This window comes from Sceloporus occidentalis, unplaced genomic scaffold, assembly GCF_023333645.1.
Source record: "Sceloporus occidentalis isolate IW3139 unplaced genomic scaffold, rSceOcc1.0.p SCAF_18, whole genome shotgun sequence".
Lineage (NCBI taxonomy): Eukaryota > Metazoa > Chordata > Lepidosauria > Squamata > Phrynosomatidae > Sceloporus > Sceloporus occidentalis.
This window is the reverse complement of record NW_028316998.1, coordinates 4,194,453-4,215,157: the sequence shown is the minus strand read 5'-3', so window position 1 is coordinate 4,215,157 and position 20,705 is coordinate 4,194,453. Positions and strand designations below refer to the sequence as shown.

The 20,705-nt window shown below is 37.2% G+C and overlaps 1 protein-coding gene across 1 annotated transcript in view; it reads right to left on the bottom strand.

Annotated features, from left to right (window-relative positions):
• The window catches only part of LOC149302552 (cadherin-9-like), a 103,644-nt gene that overhangs the window by 45,484 nt on the left and 37,455 nt on the right, over window positions 1-20,705 (bottom strand). The window contains exon 6 of the mRNA XM_089482232.1: window positions 8,110-8,404. Coding sequence (XP_089338358.1) covers window positions 8,110-8,404 — 295 coding nt within the window. The remainder of the gene's footprint in view (window positions 1-8,109; window positions 8,405-20,705) is intronic.

Genomic DNA, 20,705 nt, shown 5'->3' with positions numbered 1-20,705 from the left:
TCTGAATGTCAGTTAAAACTTTATTGAAAGTTACGGTATATTTATTTTCATTTATGAAACATGGATTGGCAAGTTTGCATTGTGAAAATGTTATGTTAATAATTACATAGGATATTATTCCCTGACAACCTTTTTTCAATATGCCTGCCATTAAAAAGTTTTAATGTTAGTAATATTTTAACATAATATCAATAAAAATAAATGTTCAGTGGTTCAAACCTTGCATTGCTCCATTGATTAAATGGAGCCTATCCGCTCTAAAAAAAAGAGTAATTTATTCAAGAATATGCACGTTAAAATAAAACTACCCCCTTCCCTTTCACATGGTGCTGCTCTAAACTTAAATATCTAGGGTTTTTGTTGACAGGCAAATTTTCCTAACTCCACACTTTCCACCTCTGCTGGCATCTCTGCAATCTGATTTCCACAAATGGTCAAGACTCAATGCCGTCAAAATGAATGTTATGCCTCATCTCTTATACCTCTTTCAGACCCTTACTATCCACGTCCCCTTCCTTTTTTGCCTCGATCCATTCTGCCTTTCTCCAATTTATATGGGGGCTTTGCACACCTCGCATAAAGTTCAGTACCCTGATCCATCCCAAGTCAAACAGGGGCCTTCCGCTGCCCTGCCCCCGCACATATTACAGGGCCTGTCAACTGTTGCGTGTTCTGAAATGGGTGCATGGCTCGCAGCAGAAGCGGTGGATAGAGGTGGAGAGTGGCCTGCTGGGCATACGTGCTGGGTCGTTGCCCTGGCTCGCTATGGGTACGGCCAGGAATCGTGCGTCAGCTCACCCTTTCATTAAGGCTACGCTACAGGTCTGGCACTCACTTCTACGGGGTACAACTTTGTCTACTATACCTTCTCCACTCACCCCGGTGAAGGATAATCCTGATTTTCTCCAGGTTTGGAATCAGAAAATGTCATATAAGCTGCTGGCTCTTTGGTATCGCACCCTGTCAGGGGTGATGTGCTATAGCCCTGGTTTTGCAGACACATGTTGGTGGCATTGCCCGTGAATTGTCCCATATTGGAAAGCCATCCATACGCGGGTAGGGGCCCTCACGGACAAGCCAATCCCCTTTACACCAGAATTTTTTCTTCTCCAACATATGCCTTTTCCGATCTCATTGTATAAGTCTTCTGTTGTATGTCACCTGGTCACTGCAGCGAAGGCACTGATTCCTTTGCATTAGGGTGACCCGACCCCTCCTTCATTGGGGCAGTGGGTCTGGAGGGTGGAACAAAAAAGTGTTCCCCATTTCTCCTTCTCTCCCTTTTTTCTTTTTTTTTCCCCTCGTGTGACCCACCTCCCCTCTCCCCTGCCCTCCCCTCGCCATCCCCCATCTCCCTTCTCTGACTCCCCCCCACCCACAATTCATGATCCCCCCCATCCCTGTACCGAGGATGCAGATCTCCTCACCCCGGTGACATAGTTTCCCTAAATATCCTGCAGCGGTGAGGACCACTGCCGTGTGAGGTTTGCATTTCCTCCATATGCATATTTATTCCCCACTGGGGTTGCTACGCTATTTTATGTTCTTGGGCTTATCACCTTCCTTTGCATTATATTCTTATCCCCCCCCTTATTTCTCCTTCTGTACCCTGTTTATGAAAAATTCAATAAATATTGATTTACCCAAAAAATAAAAAAACCTACCCCAAGCACAACATTTTTTTTTTTTTATATCTGAAAGGTTTTCTTTTACTTATAACACGTCCATAATTCATAACTACTTATAGTAAATAGCTGTACGAATTTTAATGAAACCGTGAACCATTAGTGCTGGAACAAACTTTTCTTAAAAGCAAATCATGTCACATATAAAACTACTTTCAATATTTGACACACACCTACACAAAAAAATCCAAAGGCGATTTATGTTCCCTCTGTTCTTTATGAAAAGTGTTTTTGTTGAAAATTTAAAATCTAGATAAACAGAACCATCAGAAATAAGTAAGGCATTTAACAAAAATTAAATTGTTTATCTTACATATAATAAAGTGGCTAGATCTTCAGTCCAACAACCATCTGTAGTTAAGTGGTATTGTTAAATCTATTTTGTTGCATTGATTTATGTTCCATATTTTCTTCAAGCAATTACATTAAGCAATTTCATTTTTCAGAACAATTGAATGCATGCATGAAATAAGACATGCGCCATAGATCAAAGTGACAAAAATCCAAGTACAGTGCCATACTTTATTCTGTTTTAGGGTATTTGCCGAATTAATCTTTTAGAACTTGTTTGTGCAAAGAGAACTGTTTCATATATATTTGAAAACTGTTTCCCAATGTTGCAACTTTTGCTAGTGTTATCTGGCTCTGCGGGGCTATAATTGTGTCACTTTGACACTTGGATTTCTATGCTAAAACAAATTACTGCATAACCGAGTATGTAATACAATTCCAAGCTGTTACATATTAGAAAATAATATAAAGCAAGAAACAAATGTACATAAGATTTTACCCCCTTTTTTTTGTTTTTGTACCCTTCATGACAATGGTAACATTCCTGCAGTGTTTGTCTTTAGCTGTAATTTTCTTCTTTCTCATTTACTATATCCACACACATTATATATTGTTTTTTTCAGGACAAGAAGGGCCTTCTTTAGATAATATTATTTTGATCGTATCATATAATGTACTATAAAAAAGTGACTTTTTTTTACTAATATACAAAAGCTATTGGAACAATCTGCTAAATAGATTCTTATATTTGTCCTGCCTTCTTATCGGCTTTCTAGCCTTTGTGTGTAATCTGTCCCGCAACAAGACCTCATTGTGTTTTCATGCATTTTCTGGATAAGGAAGGTAAATACAGGGATTACCTGGCCCAAAGTGGCCAACCTCTGGCTTAAAATCTTGATCACATCCCTGAATGGTTTCAGGACCACTATGCCTTCCCCAGTAATGCTCAGGCTGGACACCCCAATAGTCTGCTTAAAGGACGTGGAGTAAAGAGCTGCTGCTAATCTAGGATCCTCTCCATCATGCTGAGGTTGGAATTCCAGTGGTTGGCTATGTCCTGAAGTAGACGTGGTGGGGTAGACCTGACTTCTACTGCTCTATCAGGTGCTGGCTTGCATTCACACTGTGGTGAAAGTGCCTAACAATCTTCTAGCAACACATCTAACAGATAAATTACTGGAAGTGTCGCTTGACTCCTCCAAGTCTTGTTCATAATCTAAATCTAGTTTATTGTCATAATCAACAACATTGTTGATGACCATATCCTTTTCCAGTTGGGCACAAGAGTAGATCTTTCCACTTCTTGGGGGACACCATGGGGTGTCTACTTTACAAAAAATGTATGATTTGATGGGGTAAATTGAATTGGCCAGATTCAACAATGTCCCAATTAACACCGGGGGAAGGATGACCATATATGTAATTTCCAATTTGAAAAATGCACACGTCCCAAATGTGGCTTTCAGCTCCCAAACAACCAGAGAAATCCATGCAAGGGTGGTATCACTGTACTCAGGAGATGTTGCTGAACACATATTGGGGTGTTGTGTGACAGTGACATAGGCTGGTGGAAGAATAAGTGCATGGAAAGAGTTAAAATACCAGCATTTGAAATACCCTGTTGTGTCTAGTTTTCAAAAATATATGGTTTTATTGGGCACACTGAATTGGCCGGGCTCAAAGATGTACCAAATGGGCACAGGATCACCAAACATCAAAGTTCAAGATTGAAAAAAGCAAAAAAACATAAAAACACTGGGTATTTCTAAACTCAGGACAAATAGTAGAATCTAGTTAGCGGTTTATTTCATTAGCTTTTATAGATGAGTAAAAGTCAGAAAAAGTTTTTTCTCACTTTTCCACCATATTTTATACTTTTTTATGGTAAATGGTATGATACAATCAAAACAATAACATCTAAAGAAAGCCCTTCTTGTCCTGAAAAAACCCAATATATAACTTGTATGGGTTCAGTTAATAAGAAAGAAGAAAATTACAGCGAGCACGCACGAGCACGCAGAAATGTTAAAACAGCCTTTGTCATGAAGGTTAAAACTACAGAGAGTTAAAAAAATAAAAGTAATATAAATTTCCCCAAACCCAGTGACTTATTCACATTTTCACACTCAGGGTGGTACATCATAACTCCCATCACTATATACTGTGCCAGACATTGACAGTGATACAACATAACTCCCATCACTATATGCTGAGCCAGACACTGACACTGGTACAGCCATTGGTGCTTTCCTAGTTTTTAAACCAAGCAGTTGTGGGAGTAAACATGTGTCCAATACGTATACATTTTAAAGGGCCAATTTTAATATATAAAAGGATCAGCTGCAGAAGAAATGATAAAATATTTGTACATCAAAATGCACAGTTAAGAATATAAACAATGATTCATCACAGGTCAACAAATTCATTTTTAAGGGGTAAACAAAGTTAGAATAAAAAGAAGCAAACACAAAACTACTAAAGCGTGAAAAGTGTGAAGAATGCACATTAGTATTAATTGACCCACGTAAAAAGCAGAGATCACAGTCGCACACCCAAAGGGCCGCATTGGGACTCACATTTCATCCACAAGACCCAGATTGCACACATAGCACTTAGCCTAGCACCCATATTGCATCCAGAGGACTTGCTCAGCTCCCAAGTTACATCCAAAGGACTTGCCCATCGCCCAGGTTGCATATACCTTAAGATATACATTCCCGAGGACCCTCCAGAAAGAGGGTGATGCATCTGCGTGCCTCCGGCCATGGAGACCTGCTTCATCTGCAGATAGGGAGCCTGCATTTTCCACTCACTCCAGGTGAGCTTGATTTTATTCCCCTGTCACAGAAGCCTCCATGCCCTGGGCTTCTGAAGAGGCATGGGGGTAAACCTCTTCCCTACAGACTATAATCCCTGACCTTGGAAGGGGTTCTGTTTTTGGGGAGGAGGGTACAAGGGATCCAATGGGATTGCATCTTCCCTCTGGTAGAGAGTGCCACTTTTCCCTAATTACTAAAGAGCTCAGATACAAAGTTGGGACAATCTTGTTTCAAAAAGGGTGTTTATTCAGACTGTTAGTTGTACAGGTCTCCTGGCATCAGCTATTGTTTGTATTTACTATCATTAGTTTACTGAGATTGTCCCTCCCTGGTGTGAGAGAACAATAAGTTCATCTAAAATCTAGACTGTGTGAGCAACATCTCTTGTTCCGCCCAGGACATGCAGGAACCCAGCCAAGTCACCCTTGTCAGTGTGGCAGAGCCTGTCCTGGTGTGTGTGTATGGGTGTCGCTGCGGCAGAGCCTGTCCTGGTGTGTGTGTTTGGGCGTCCATGTGGCAGAACCTGTCCTGGTGTGTGTGTGTGTGTGTGTGTGTGTGTGTGTTTGGGTGTCGGTGTGGCAGAGTCTGTCCTGGTGTGTGTGTTTGGGTGTTGGTGTGGCAGAGCCTGTCTTAGTGTGTGTGTTTGGATGTCTGTGTGGCTGAGCCTGTCCTGGTGTGTATGTTTGGGTGTCAGTGTGGCAGAACCTCTCCTGGTGTGTGTGTGTCTGGGTGTCAGTGTGGCAGACCCTGTCCTGGTGTGTGTGTTTGGAGGGTGGTATGGCAGAGCCTGTCCTGGTGCTTGTATTTGGTTATCTGTTTCCTGGCACTTTACTTACTGTAGGAATAAATTGTACTATTTAATTTTTACTTATCCAGAGATAAAACGCCCTCCTGAATTTATAGTCACTTCAAAGGACAAAACATTCTAGGCCCAGAAATCAGTGAGAGGAAAAGTAAAGGTTTTGTGTTATTTACTCCATTTTAATCTGCATATTTTATTAAAAAGGATTTTGGCACTAAATTGTGGAGGTAACCCCTCTGGTCCTACACTGCTGTGCTAGTACATTAGCATGTGAGAGAAAAACAAGAAAAGAGGGTTTGTGCTGAAGATAAATTGTTATTTAATGTTCTGATATTTTAACGTTAATTTAATTATGGTCATCTAGAGGTTATTCTAGATGGAGGTTAGTAAACAAGATTATTACCATTGTGTGTGAAATAAACACTTGCTGATCCCCCTAATGCTTCCATGTATGTTAATGGATGCAAGGGGGATGTCTGATTTAACTCTTCCCTCGACCATGTAAAAAATTTACTACTACAGAGCTGCCTCCCACAGACTACTACAGAGCTGTCGCTAATGTGTTCCAAAACTCTATCTTTTAATCCATGTATTGTCTTGCCTACATAATATTTCTGACATGGACATAAGAGAACATAAATTACAGCTCATGTATAACTTCTAATATGTCCTCACCAATAAACCGAGTTAGTCCTTTCTGTAATATGCATCTAATATCTCCCCACTGTTGATTAAATCGAGAGATAAACCTCACTGATGCATTTATTGGATCTTTTCTTTCCTTTTTTTTGGAAATAGGAGTTCACTACGAATAACCTCAGTGATTATATACCGCTTTATATTCTCTCTCTTTAATTAAACCATTTCTCAGAGTGTCACTCACATTTTGAAGTAACAATGTCTGTATGTTATTCATGGGATTATAATTTAATATTGTGACTCATCTCTAAATTGACTAATAGCTGTAAGGCCTTCAGTGCCTTATGATGGTTTGTGGAAAAATTGCCCTCTGTTTTTGAAGTTAACCATAATGCATCCAAATCATCCTCAATCAGCCTGACAAATATGGCACCACTAGGATCCACATACAGTCGGACGTATGTTAAAGTTGGACAACATTTTTTATTTCTATTTTCCTTCCTCTATATTACTCTACCTACAATTAATATCCAGATCCCTTTTATCCTTACCAGGATTATCATCCTGCAAAAAACCCAAATATAAATCTCTTTTAACCTGAAATTTATCAAGGTGTCCTAAGAAGGTGAGGATGTCAATCCTTTAGCTTAAACCTCAATTTGTATTGGTGTTAATTCTATCCTGGATAGATTTACAACTTGTAATTCTTCCTTGTCCTTGATGGTTTTTGGGCAAACCACCCCCTCTAGTTGTCCAGAAGGATCTTTCTCTTTTGGCAATGGATCTCTATGTTCTACCTCCCCATCTGGTTGTACGTCATTGATACCTGGAATTGTACCTCTCCTCTCCAGTCCTGATTCAGATTCTAATATGTATGTATTTACTTGTTTTTTTGTCCTTATTTGTCTTCATATAAACTGTATTGTTTTATCTCTTCCATGTCATTTTGTTCTCTGAATTAGAGTTCAACCTTATCCATTAAGCTTTTATTTCCCCATTTTGGCTTTATTTTCCTCCAAAATCAAGGCAATTAAGACAAGTCTCCTATGTCTGCTTAATATTTTCAATTGCTGGGGCTGTTAAGTTATTACAAGGGCACAAATTAATCCTTAAACCCTTTGGAATCATATTAGATATATTTCCTTAGGGTACACGTTTTCCTATTTGTTCCTCAACTGTTTCTGTATTAGGGTATTATAGCTCCCACATATTCCCCCTATGAAGTTGTGCATGCATGCTCTACTGTTGCTGCTCCTGCTCCTTTAATCAGAGAGATCATTTAATTTTCTAATATTGGGGGAAATTCACATTTGTACCATATGGCAGCCTACCCTGTGCCCTGACTTGGTTCTGTTGCTCCCGTGGCTCAATCTTCTTCTTTGCATTGAGGGATCATCTCTTTAAACATTTCTCTAATTTGGGGGAAATTCAGTGTCATGTACAGTAACACTGGATGTGTGTATCTGCCAGTGTCTACCCAATGCCCTACTACCGCTCCTGCTTCTTTATCACCTTAATCATATGATGCTGATGGTCCTGCAGTGCTAAATCGAGTCTGGATCTCTTTGTAAACCTTGATATCATCCTGGGGTAAGTGAAAGGTGAGTCCTTATCTACCTTAGATTACAAAGAATATATATATATATATATATATATATATATATATATATATATATATATATATATATATATATATATATATAATCTGGCAAAGAAAAAGGGGGAGGATAGAGAGAGATGGGGGAGTTAGAAAACAATCCATTTATTATGCTTCCATTCAACTCTTGGCCTCGAAAGGGTGCATTGGCTGGACCACATCCTATACATATATATAGTTGTTTACATTTGTTTTGTCAAATGTCATTCCACTTACCAACTTCAGACATTTCAGGGACACTGGCAAAGTAAACTTCTTTTGTAAATTTTGGTTCATTATCATTAATGTCATGTATTTTTATGATAAACTCAGATTCAGGTTCCACTTGTCTTCCAGTTCTCTTGTCTATTGCTTTGGCACGAAGCACATACAGTGACTTCTCTTCTCTATCCAACTTCCGCGCTGCTTGAATATCTCCAGTATTTTCATCAATAATAAACAGACTGCCGGCTCCATCGCCTGATAATATGTACTTTAAATTTCCTTCTCCTTTATCATGATCAGTATGTAACTAAAAACAGAGAAATAAGAAAATGTATTACCATATATATCTTTATCAATACATTGTTCTAATTTCACAAATCACATTATAAACATAAAAGTTGAGATTTTAACATCTGCAAGATTTATACATACTTAAACATTCTACATTTGTGCTACCATAAATTTTTATTTCTCCACTTAATTTCCCTTCTATTAAGAAATTTACCACCAACCTAAACTTTGTGTACCTTTTAAAAAATATATTGTGCTCATTAATTCCATACTAGAGAACATATGCTTCTTGCATTTGGCAGCCACAGGAACACTTGCTTTGCAGGCCAATAACCATAGAGATTTGGTTTACTTAGGAACTTCCCAGGATGGTTAACTAGGAGCCCTTTGGCTCCAAAATAGAGTGCGTAAAAATGATCCAGACTTTCACTTAAGCAGGGGTTAAATTGCAGCTGCAGTTTCCTAACATGTATATAACCCACTGTGACTGACAGTACCAGTGAATTCCCAAAGTATATGTGATGGTAATATGGTATTATCAATGCTGATTTAAACAGTAAAGTAAGTGATGACGTAGTTCATAGCTGTAGTGCAAGCAAAACTTCTATATATTTGCAAGTTTAGTGTAGCTAGTTGAGAGTAATCACTTTTAGACAACTGGTATAACAATACTGTATATATGTACCATATTTAGGGTTTAAATATTTGATTACATCCTACTAATAAATATTTTCTATGGTATACCAATTTTTTTTTATTTCATTACATTCCAGTGATATGTAAGATTTGTTTTAGGTTAGAATGGTACAAGGTACCAGGTCGACACCCTTGTCCACTTTTTTATTTTTGCTGGACCAAAGAAATGTATATCCTATTAATACAGTAGTGTACCTAGCGGGGGCGGGGGGGGGGCGGTCCACCCCATGTGCCGGCACCCCTCCAGAGATAGACAGTAATGTCGGCCGCTAGAGGAACAGGCTCAGTTGGGGAGATCAAGGATCTTCCTCTAACCGGCTTAAAACCAATCAAGGGAGCAGGAGGTCTGTTAATGCAGACCTCCAATCCTGCTCCCTTGCAATGCGTGTGGCAACTGCTGCTGTGCGTCGCAATTTGATGTCATATCCCCGTGCACAACACTGAAGCTGCGCCCACAGCCTTCCGCAATCACTGCACCGGAAGGACAGAACACAGAAGAAGAGAAGTCAAGAGGAAGAATGAAGAGGAGGAGGATGAAAAGGAGCTATACCAGGAAAAGTGACAGTGACAGAGGAAAGGTAGAAAAACATTCAGTGAGAGTGGATAAGTAAATGTGGATTAGTAAATGTGTGAGAGTGATGGGTGTTATGCTTTAGCCTGTACCATTGCCAATGTCTTGTTCAGTATATAATTATGGGAGTTATGCTCTAAAGTACATCATAATTCCCACCACTATATACTATGCCAGACATTACATGAATATAAGTATATGAATGAGTGAATGAATGTTTGTGAATGAGTATGTGTGTGTGTGATAGCATGGATGTGTAAGTGTGTTGGGGGATAGCATGGCCTAGGGAGGCTGTAATCACACTCCTATCATGGCCAGGTTCCGGCATGTACTGGCTGCTTGGGTATGATAGGTGTGTGTTTGCTGTTATCAATTATATATGTATACATACATATATATATATATATCGTTGTAACGGGTTCACCAAGAGAGCTGTAGTAACTCCCAGAGATCACCCACATGTATCCTCCTGTTGTCCCCGGAATCACTTCCAGCACCAGCCAGCATGCGCACCTTGGAACCCTGCTATGTGTAGACACAACTACCTTGAACTGAGTACAGCAGGAATGAACAGTTAATTGTTGTAAAACATAGACTCATATAGCCACAGAACTTCATTAACATAAATCAACATTGATAAACAGGTACATGTAGACAACCCAACCTTTAATCGCCTTTAGCTACTGAATATCCCGCTGGCAGCAATCCTGTTAATGGGATTAGTTTACACAATGGAGTTCCTGCCTGTTTGGCAGCCAGGCTGGAGCCATCTCTGAGTACCTTGGGGCCCTGTATGATAGGTCATTCTGTCACAATCGTTATTAATTTTTTTGTCCAATTTTGGTGTGTTAAGCACACTTTTATTAAAATTAAGTAACACAATTGGATGGAAAAATCCAATAACGATATTAATATATATATGATTGCTAACAGCAATCACACTCCTATCTTGCCCTGGTTTAAGCATTTACATGTTGCCTGAGCATGATAGGAGTGTGATGGTTGTTAGCAATCATATATAGTAATATTGTTATTGGATTTTTCTGTCCAATTTTAGCGTGTTATCTACTTTTAATAAAAATGTGTTTGTTTTTTGTTGTTTTTTATGGTCATTTTCGGTTTCCTTTCAACGGAGGATAGTTTCTTTCTGGGTATTGTTGGTATCAATTGGAGTCACCCCAGGTACTTTGAATATCCTCTCTTTATGGATTTAAGTTTAAGTAATTTTAAGAAAATCAGCTGTAAAGCAAGTATGATTTGCAAAGAATCTTAAGTAAGTACAAACCAAGTTTGTACTGATGTACACTATATGACCAAAAGATTATGGACACCTGACCATCACACCTACATTAGTTTGTTGGCCTTACCATTCCAAAATCATGGGGATTAACATGGAGCCCCCCCCACTTGAAGCCTGCATTTTTCTGGGAAGGCTTTCCATAAGAGTTTGGAGGATGCTTGTGAAAATTTGTGCCTATTCCGCCAATAGATCATTTGTAAGGGCAGGCACGAATATTTTACAAGAGCCTGACTCACAATCAGTTTTCCAATTTATACCAAAGGTGTTCAGTAGGGTGAAGGTCAAGGCTCTGTGGAAGCCACTCTAATTCCTCCACATAAAACTTGTCAAACCATATCTTCATGGAATATAACATATAGAAAGATTTTATCAAGTAAAGCATCAGGTTTCTTTAAAACAGGATACATAGAGTTTAAAAGTTATTTTAAAATATGTTTACAGCAAAACATAGAAAGATCCTAAAATATATAGGGTTTATGGTTTAAATTGAAGTATTTTCTATGATAGAAAATAAGACTCAGTAGAGTGTGGCACACAAGCTAAATTAGAAAATTACAATTGCAATCTGTTCATAATAATTGATCTTTATGATGCAATGAAATCTTCTGGCACCACAGCCTTTGATATTTGGCAGGCATTCCTCATTCATAAATCAACCAATGCAACTGAAATCTAATCTATCCACTTCCATATCTCCGTTGTTAACTCTTCTTAAATGACATGTTGAAAGAATGCCTAAATAATTATGCTGAATATATGTACTGTATGTATATATATATGGTTTGTCAAAATATATTTCTTTAAACTATAGACCGTACATGATTAGGCTTGGGCTTGTTTGCATTCACAGTATCAATAAATACTCTTAGACAACGAAATATGGACACATAACCAATAAACAACTGTACAACACTGCAGGATATGATGTTGCTATAGGACTCCTGATAAGTATGCCACAGTCAAATCTTATTGTGGAAATATGGTACTCATAAAGTTCTTCCAGGTCAGGCCATTTAGCGGTCCCGCTTTACCTCAGCTGTGACCCAGCATGCGATATGACTTAGAGCTATGCACACTCATAATACATACATAGTTCAGCAAACTCTGGAAAGTAAAAATAGTTTACCAAAGAAACAAAACAGTTTTATTTTACACCTCTGCATCATAAATTGGACAACATTACTGGCAGAATAATAAAGCTTAAATACATAAGTGTGGGTAGGCTTAGTGTCCTAAATAGAACCATATCACCATACCCTTCAATCTATCTATGTTCATCTGACATCAATTAACTTTGTGCATTGGGTAGTAACACAAAGTGAAAGCTGAAATTATTTCTATGCTGTCATTACACCATCACTAGGATATGAAAAGAAGTATTGGTAATGGCATGAAGGAAACCTAAAATGAATAAATATTTAAACATATTCCCTCAGCTATTTCATTCTACTAGTCAATGTGTTTCATTGTTACAAATACTCTAATTTTATACAATGAAATATATATTTAAAAGCATTCAGGACAATGTGAAACAATTTGCCAATAAACATTGTATATTTAAGTATATACATAAGGAAATAATTGGCATATGTGTCTCCAGAAAGTTTAGTATACATGTAAGAGTTGAAAACCATAGTAAAGCAGAATAGATTTGTATTTCAACTAACGGGAAAGCATTTGAGAATAATTGTTAAACTGATTCTGTATTCCTTCACGGGAAGTTAAAATGCAGCAATACCATTAAAAACACAAGCACAGCATTTTCTTACTGTATAATTCACTGATAGAAATCTTCCAAATTGTGTCTTGTGGAAAAAGAGATTAACAGCAAAAGCTGTTTTTCAGAGAATGACATATTAACATTCTACCAAGCAAGCAACATAAACTGGTCAAACAATAACTTCACATCCCCATCTAGAGGTACAGGATATGGTATCAACATAAAAAGAAAACATAAACATAAAACAACCAAACCATTACAGAAATACACAAGAATAATTAAGTACCAACAGGGGCCAATGACTCCTAACTGTGATTCGCATATAGATGATTCTTGCAACAGAATTAAATCTCTCTCTCCAACTGTTATAGGACTTCCTACAACTTAAAGATCCATAAAAGACAGTAAAACTGCATTGTCTGCATGACCTAACTGAAATATTGGGACATAATTAAAGTAATATATATATATATATATATATATGTATATATACAATGAAGAACATAGTAATCCCAAAATGATCAGTTACGATAACTTTCCAAAAGAGCTCTGGATTGCTTAACCAGCAGGCGTTGCCAAACTGTATATTACGGTTTAAAATATTTTAATTTTATATGCTATCCTCCTGTTGGACACTCAGAATGTGTTGGCACTTTTTTCTATAAATTCTAAAAGTATCCTTGATAAAGGTCTGTTGTGATTTATGAACACAACGCTGACATTGTGTCAATATAAACTTAAGCATTGATAGAGTAAAGTACCATGAGTGGAAGTTGTATTATAGTGGCATATAAGATATGAATGTTTATAGGTTGGGAACTGATAAAAATAGTGGGGGGAGGGTAGGATTAAGAGAGATGTCACTGGAAGTATAAATCAATAAAAGAGAGAACCAAAACACGGTAGCTGTAGTATGGGGTGAAAAAAGGAAGAGTCCAGAGAACAAAGATTTGGAGATATATATTGTCTGATTGTTGTACATCCATGTGGATTCACTCAGACTGATTTCTGCTGTATACTAGAATTTTTTACACGCAAAACATTCTGTGACATGGTGAAAAGAAATGTAGGCCCACAAAGCATAGAGAAAAGTTAAGCTTTTAAGTAATTCTTCACCTATTAATTTTCCAGCTAAATTACTACCATAATGTATAGGTCAAATGGTACTCCTTACTAAGTTACACACTGTCATTTTTCAATGACAGGTGCACTTTAAACACAAACATGCATAAGGTGGATTTCTAATTAATATACATTCCATATTTTAATCAGTAAACACCATTGCATGGTTCATCTAATGTACTAAAAATACTGAACTATTACTAGAAAATACCCCTAGAATAGCATCACCATATGTTAATATTTGCAAAAGTACAAACAATATGATATGTATTTTGAGTCATCTTAATCTTGGAGCCAGTGACATATGCCATAGCATAAAATGTACAATATGTCAATGAGATGAACTGCAGTGAGTGTGATACAGCTGTTGGAATATATACAGAAAAATCGTCAAAAACAAGAACATATTAATGTTGTCTTTACTCCATCTGTAAGTGTGAATTTGAATGTAATTAGAGCTCTACAAAATCTCCTTCTGTAATATCGGCTGCTTGAAAAAAATACAAAAGATAACCATCTTACACTCAGCATGTGGTGCATATGGCAAAACTGCTACACAGCATTAAATTTACTCTATAAAATAATATATTCACTATAAATAGAAAGCGTTGGGAATTTCTGGAAAAAAAACATACGTTTTGTTTGCTACCAATATATTTCTCTGCAAACAGTATTTCAGTGATTTCATTTTTGCCACAAGCTCATTTAAGTGCATACCTGTCATTACCAATTAATAACAAAAAAGCACATTGTAACTAGGCTGATAATTTTAAACAGGTTTTAATTTTGTTTTTTTTACTTGACATAAATGGTCAAGCTTCATTTGAAATCATAAATGATAAAAACTGAAAAAGAAAAACGTGGGTAAAAAAAAAATAAAAAAAATAAAAAGCTTTTAAATACCATATACACCCAGTAGACAAAAAAAAATAGAAAACCCTTTTGCTGGTCACAAACTCAAAATGATTAAAAACAAATGTGCAGCTACAGTTTCATGTCCAAGCTGCATTGTCGATGTAGCTAGCCGTAGCTTAGTGAATTCAGTGCATGTACTGTCCTGAAAAGTTATTGTAACAGCCCAAGCATCAGACAGCACTAATGCTGAGGTGACAACAGGGCTGACTATTATTGAAAATACATCAGTATTTAAACAGTAGAAGGGCATACTTTACATACAATGATCACAGCAAACCACACATAGTTCTCCATCAGGCTCAGTATTTGCACTCGGCCCACCCCAGCCCAGTATGGGGTCACTATTGTAATCTGTGGGGAAGATGGTAAACACAGGCGGTTCCCTGATTTCTAGCTGAAACCTTCCGGATATCAGATCTTGGTGCAAATACTGACCATGGAGGTCTCTGTCCTGTAAGTCCTGACCCGATAGAGAGTAAAACACCATGCCATAAACCCTCTCCCAAAATGCAGGTGCCCCGAATCTGCATCAAAGCTCCACAGTCTTTAGAGTCTCTAGTAATTGCGGAAACATGGCACTCCATACCAGGGGGAAGATGTAGTCCTAATGAACCCCCTGTAACCACCTCCCCAAAAACAGAACCCCTTCCAAGGCCAGGGCCCATAGTCAGTAGGGAGGAGGCTGGCCCCCAGGTGCCTCCAGGAGCCCAGGGCAGGGGGCCTTCTATGACATGCGCCAAACCCATCACTGGTGTTTATTGCCAAAAAGCTCTATTTTGTTTCTATTTTTGCTCTATTGAGGGATTTTAGTTTTTTGTCCTGTGCTGTGGAGGAATATATTTTTATATTAAGTAAAAAAGGTGAAGTTTTACTGCCATGGATAGTCTCTCTCACTGCCTTTTATTGTTAACAGGTAATATTCCTTTATGCCCATTTGAGATTCTATGTTTTCCTTTTCGGTGTCTTTAATAGTCACAAGAATTTTATAAACATATTCACGAGTAACTTTTCATCTGGTTGGTAAACCTTAGAGATTTTGATAATACTATATTGGAATATGCAGTAAATATATTGTGTGTTGGTGTAGTGTTTGTGACTTTTTATACAGCTCAAGGAATGGATGAACAAATGAATCAGCTGTCAGTCACAGTATGAGGAATAATAGAAAATATATTGGAATGGAGAAAATGACTGAAAGAATATGGTAACAAACACATATAATATAAAATAAAATACACACTTCTTTGAAAACTCACAATGCATTTCATAGTATAGCTTCCATAGTCTTCACTTCATATGTAGCATTTTTATTTTTCAAATACTTTTGATATATAATTTTGACGAGGACCTTCCCTACTTTGGATACTTGTTATATTTAGAATTAAGCAATACATCTTTATGCTTCAATAATGTGTACAATAAAAGAAATGTATAATTTCTCCTAATTCAAGTGCCTACAGCGACCAATAAGGACTAAACACTGAGCAACTCATTTGTTGTTCAGAAAGCCGCAATTGGCCCTCAGGCCGGACTTTGGACATGCCTGCCTTAAGACCAAGTCCACATTATAAGTCAAGAAGGAAGCAAGTATTGCAATACAATGTATCATAGCTAAAAACACAAAGAGAAAAACTCTCTGAAATGGCACAGAGCACTTGTCAGAATAGAAATTAATATATTTTCAATGGGGTATTCATTTAAAACTAAATAAAGATAAATTAATTAACAAATTACAGTTACTTTCCTTAATAGACAAATTGAGACAAATTGAGAACATATACTGTACATTCACAAAAACACCAAGCCCCTTTGTATAAATTACAAGTATTAAGTTTTACATATTAAATGGATATGTATCATTCTCCATATAAATAAGTTACACTAAATGCTCAGTTCTTTTAGACACATCTTGTATGAACTACTGTTTTGTTTACCTACAAATCTGAGCTCAAATGACAGCTGGTAAGGGATTACAGAAGGGCATTGTAATATATATGTTACATCATGCTGTCAGTCACGTTGTAGAGTTAAACTCTTCCAGCTGGTTAATGCTGTCATGTACAATCTGCTACATATGATGTTCTTTTGTGACATTACGTACACTCCAGTTTGGCTAGTGTGTATCTGTAATTCATTACAATAAATTTACAGTTCTCACAAGTAAATAAGATCATGGATAAGATATATATATATATATATATATATATATATATGCATGTTCATTAACATATTATGATATATTTTATACATTTGACCAATATTTTTGGTAGTTCTTAAGTTAGTTAAATGACAAAGAAAAACAGGAAACAGTGATTCAAAAAAAATGTCTGTCTTTTTAACAGTCATCCTGTTTGCATTATAACTCACAAAGAAATCACCCAGGCTACTAAATTAAACATATATGAAAGGAACCTTCCATTTAAATGCTTTTTCTTCTTAAAAAAAAAAAAATATACCAACGACCTACAGTTGTGTGAAAAAGAAAGTTCGCTCTTTTTGAATTCTATGGTTTTACATATCAGGACATAATAGCAATCATCTGTCCCTTAGCAGGTCTAAAAAAAAAAAGGTAACAGAATCTCAGATGATATGTCACACCCGGTCAGGAGTTATTCAACAAAAATAAAGCCAAAATAAAGAAGTCACGTGCGAAAAACCAAGTACACCCTTATTGCTTCCATAGGAATTCAGATGCTAAGTAGCAGGCAGGTGCTTCTAGTCAAATGCCGTTGGTTAATTGATTATCAGAGAGTGTGGCCATCTCTATAACAACAAGTCTTTATAAATCGGGGTGCAATTAAATTACACAAACACATAATAATAGTGTAATATTGTAAGAAAAAATTATAGTGAATGGAATGTTTCTCTATGCACTCAAATTGCCAAGATCACAGAAGCTCATGAAAATAATTTATTTTATTTGCCGGTACTAAGAATCCCAATGGCACAGTATCATAACTTATGCTTTGCAAAGAATGAAGAGACACTTACAGGGTATATTGTCCAATACAATGTGCAAATAGTGCTAAACTAGCAGCAAACAGCAAAACTGCAGTAGGTGCCAACCATCTGAAGTTCCTCAATGCGTTTTCCTGGGTTGTACCCAGCTTCTTCAGGAGGTAAATATTCAAATAATTCCAAAGATCAAAAGTGCTTGTACAAAAATATTATCAAAAAAGTGCTTGTGCAAAAAATATCCAGTTCCTGGTATCTGTATGTCTCTCAATCAGATCATCCACCCCAGTGTAATATGTCCCACTTACTATATATAAAATACTTGACATTAATGCCAAGATTTGTTTGAAAATCATACACTTTAAATTTTGAGAGCTTCAGATGAGGGCATGCGAGGTACGCAAACTTGTATCTCTTTGCATGAAACTTGCACAATTATGCCCACATACATAAATATAAATAAAAAGAAAGAGGGGTCTCCAGGATGTTGGGGTGTTGAAAGTTGAAAAAGCTTAAAGTAGGTCCCTTTCTTCCCCCACCCCATATGCAAGGGGAAATTAAATAAATCTGGGGAGTATATTGACATATATAACCCCTTACATCATATAACTCACTGCTCCTTTTCTTTTTTTACTCTAATTTTCCCTAAAGGGCTAATATTTTATTTTAATTTAACCTTCTTCATCCTTTTGGAAACTAGATGATGAGTAAGGGGAAAGCATGGACACTATGCTGTACCATAGAATTATTTTATTATTTTTAACATATCAATCCTCCTGGGCAGGGGATGAAGAGGTTATAGTTTGTCTTTTTTTATATAAGTTTAAGCAGTTGGGGAAAGCAAGTGAATGCTGGGATTTAGAATTTATTTCCAGCCCCAGGTGCCTAATTTTTTTTATTTATTTATTTATTTTAACTCTCAACCATGTGCATACACACAACTGTCCCGCAGGAGTTGGCTTTAGTAATTTGAGTTTGTCTAACTTACAGGCCTGGACTGGTCATCTGGCACATCACGTAAAGGCTGGTGGGCCCGTGACCGGTGCTTACCAATACTGCCACTGCAACAGTAGATCGGTTCCTCTATTGCAGTGATGACGAACTTTTTTGTGCCTGAGTGCCTAATTTTCTGCATGAAACAAAGTTGTAGGCCTCAAAGTTCCAACACTGCATATTAAACATGAGAAGGAAGTTTTTGCGGTACAAAGTTACTATACACAACAGTATGCATCAATTTGCCCATATACATTTTTAAGCATAGAAACATAGAACAAGGCAGCGGTATATCTAGATAACTTAACTGAGAAGGGCCACTTCCCCACTGTAGCCCCGATCTATTACATTAAGGAACACAAGGTCTGAGCTGGTCTCGTAAGTCCTGACCAAGAGAAAGCTTTGATCATTTGCCCCACAAATTTATGGGTAGAGTTCTACTTAGGTTTTGTTTAAGGGAAATGTTCTGCTCTTATGTTGACCTAATGTACCAATATATTTACAGCCTGGTGCTGGAGAACAGCTGACAACTGAGCCAGTCCCAGTTTGTTCTGGGGTCAGACAAGGCTACCCATTCACCTTTTCTTTTTGTCTGATACATAGAGCTGTTAGAGGACTACATCAGATGAAATCCTGAGATAGGAGGAATCACCACCCCAGGAGAAAGAAACAGTAAGGATAGAGATAAAGACCTTGCTCTACATGGATGATATCACTGTCTTCTGCATAGATCACCAGTCTGTGAGAGTACGCATTCAGATGCGTGAGGACTTTTGTAAAGCTTCAGGAAGATAAAAACCATGCTCTTTGGAAATTGGGGCCTGTCTTCTGATTCGCCATCTTTCACCATGGCTACAGACCCAGGGTGTCTGGCTCAGTCAAGATGGCGCAGCTACCAAAAGTTGGGAAGGCAGACTGAAAAAATCATACCATCGAAAGGAAAGTTCTGGTCCTCCATAGAGACATGGAATGGATGGCCATTAGGAAAGGGCTCTCCCTAAAGACATTCGTCTATACTAGAGGACTGTGCAGGTTCAGAACCTTACTACATTTGTTCTGTCAGTGTCCTTTTGCACAGAGTACCTTGTATTTAATGTATGTTCAGTTGTTGTATAAGCTTTAAGAGATTCATGTATAAAGTGGATTTAAAGGCAGAAAAAGGTGTTTGTTGTTAAACTGATTAGCATATACCTACCCAGAGTCCCTTGGACTTGTGTGGGGAAAACAAGTCTTTAGGCTTGCCTGGTTGATATAAGTTATTGTTTGATAGCTCTTCCTTATTTCTTAACTTTACGTAAAGGGTTTTTAATTAGCCTTCTTGTCCCCACCTCGGACCCCTACATGCACTTTTTTATTTTTGTATACACTAGCCCCAGCATTTTGGCTCAGTGCACGATGTATACAGGGTACACTTTTTTATCACACCAGCCTAAAGGTTGGGGCTTCCTTGAGGAGTAACTTTGTATTTGGTCTTTGTCCACAAAATTGCACGTTTTTTTTTAATAATTAGAGCACATGTATTTCTTGCACGACTGTTTGGGCTAATGCGGCATCGACCAACAGGCATTTTTTTTTTTTTACTGCGGAGCCATTGACTTTGAGGCTTCAAAAAATAATTTAAAATAAAAATATATATATATATACATTACACACAAGATAATTTATAGATAAGTTAACTTTTATTTATATAGCGCCAATATAATTTATGCAGCGCTTCTAACAATACATATATATTCAAAGGCTACTACAAAACTAGACATGACAAAGAGAAAATGATACGTTAGGTAAACAGGGCCCTGTGTACACACACATACTGTATATATTCAATATTGCTGGACCTCAGTAAAATATTGTACAATCACTAAACATTACAGCAATATTTTATGTATTCATAAAACTTTCCTAAAACAAATTACTGTCATATTATATTCAGGTTGTTTTTTTTAAGAGACCCTTTGGCTGGAACACTATTGGCAGCAACTGCAGCAAAATAATTGCTTCTACAATTTCCATTTGTGAAAGTCCATCTGAGTGTAAATCCATTT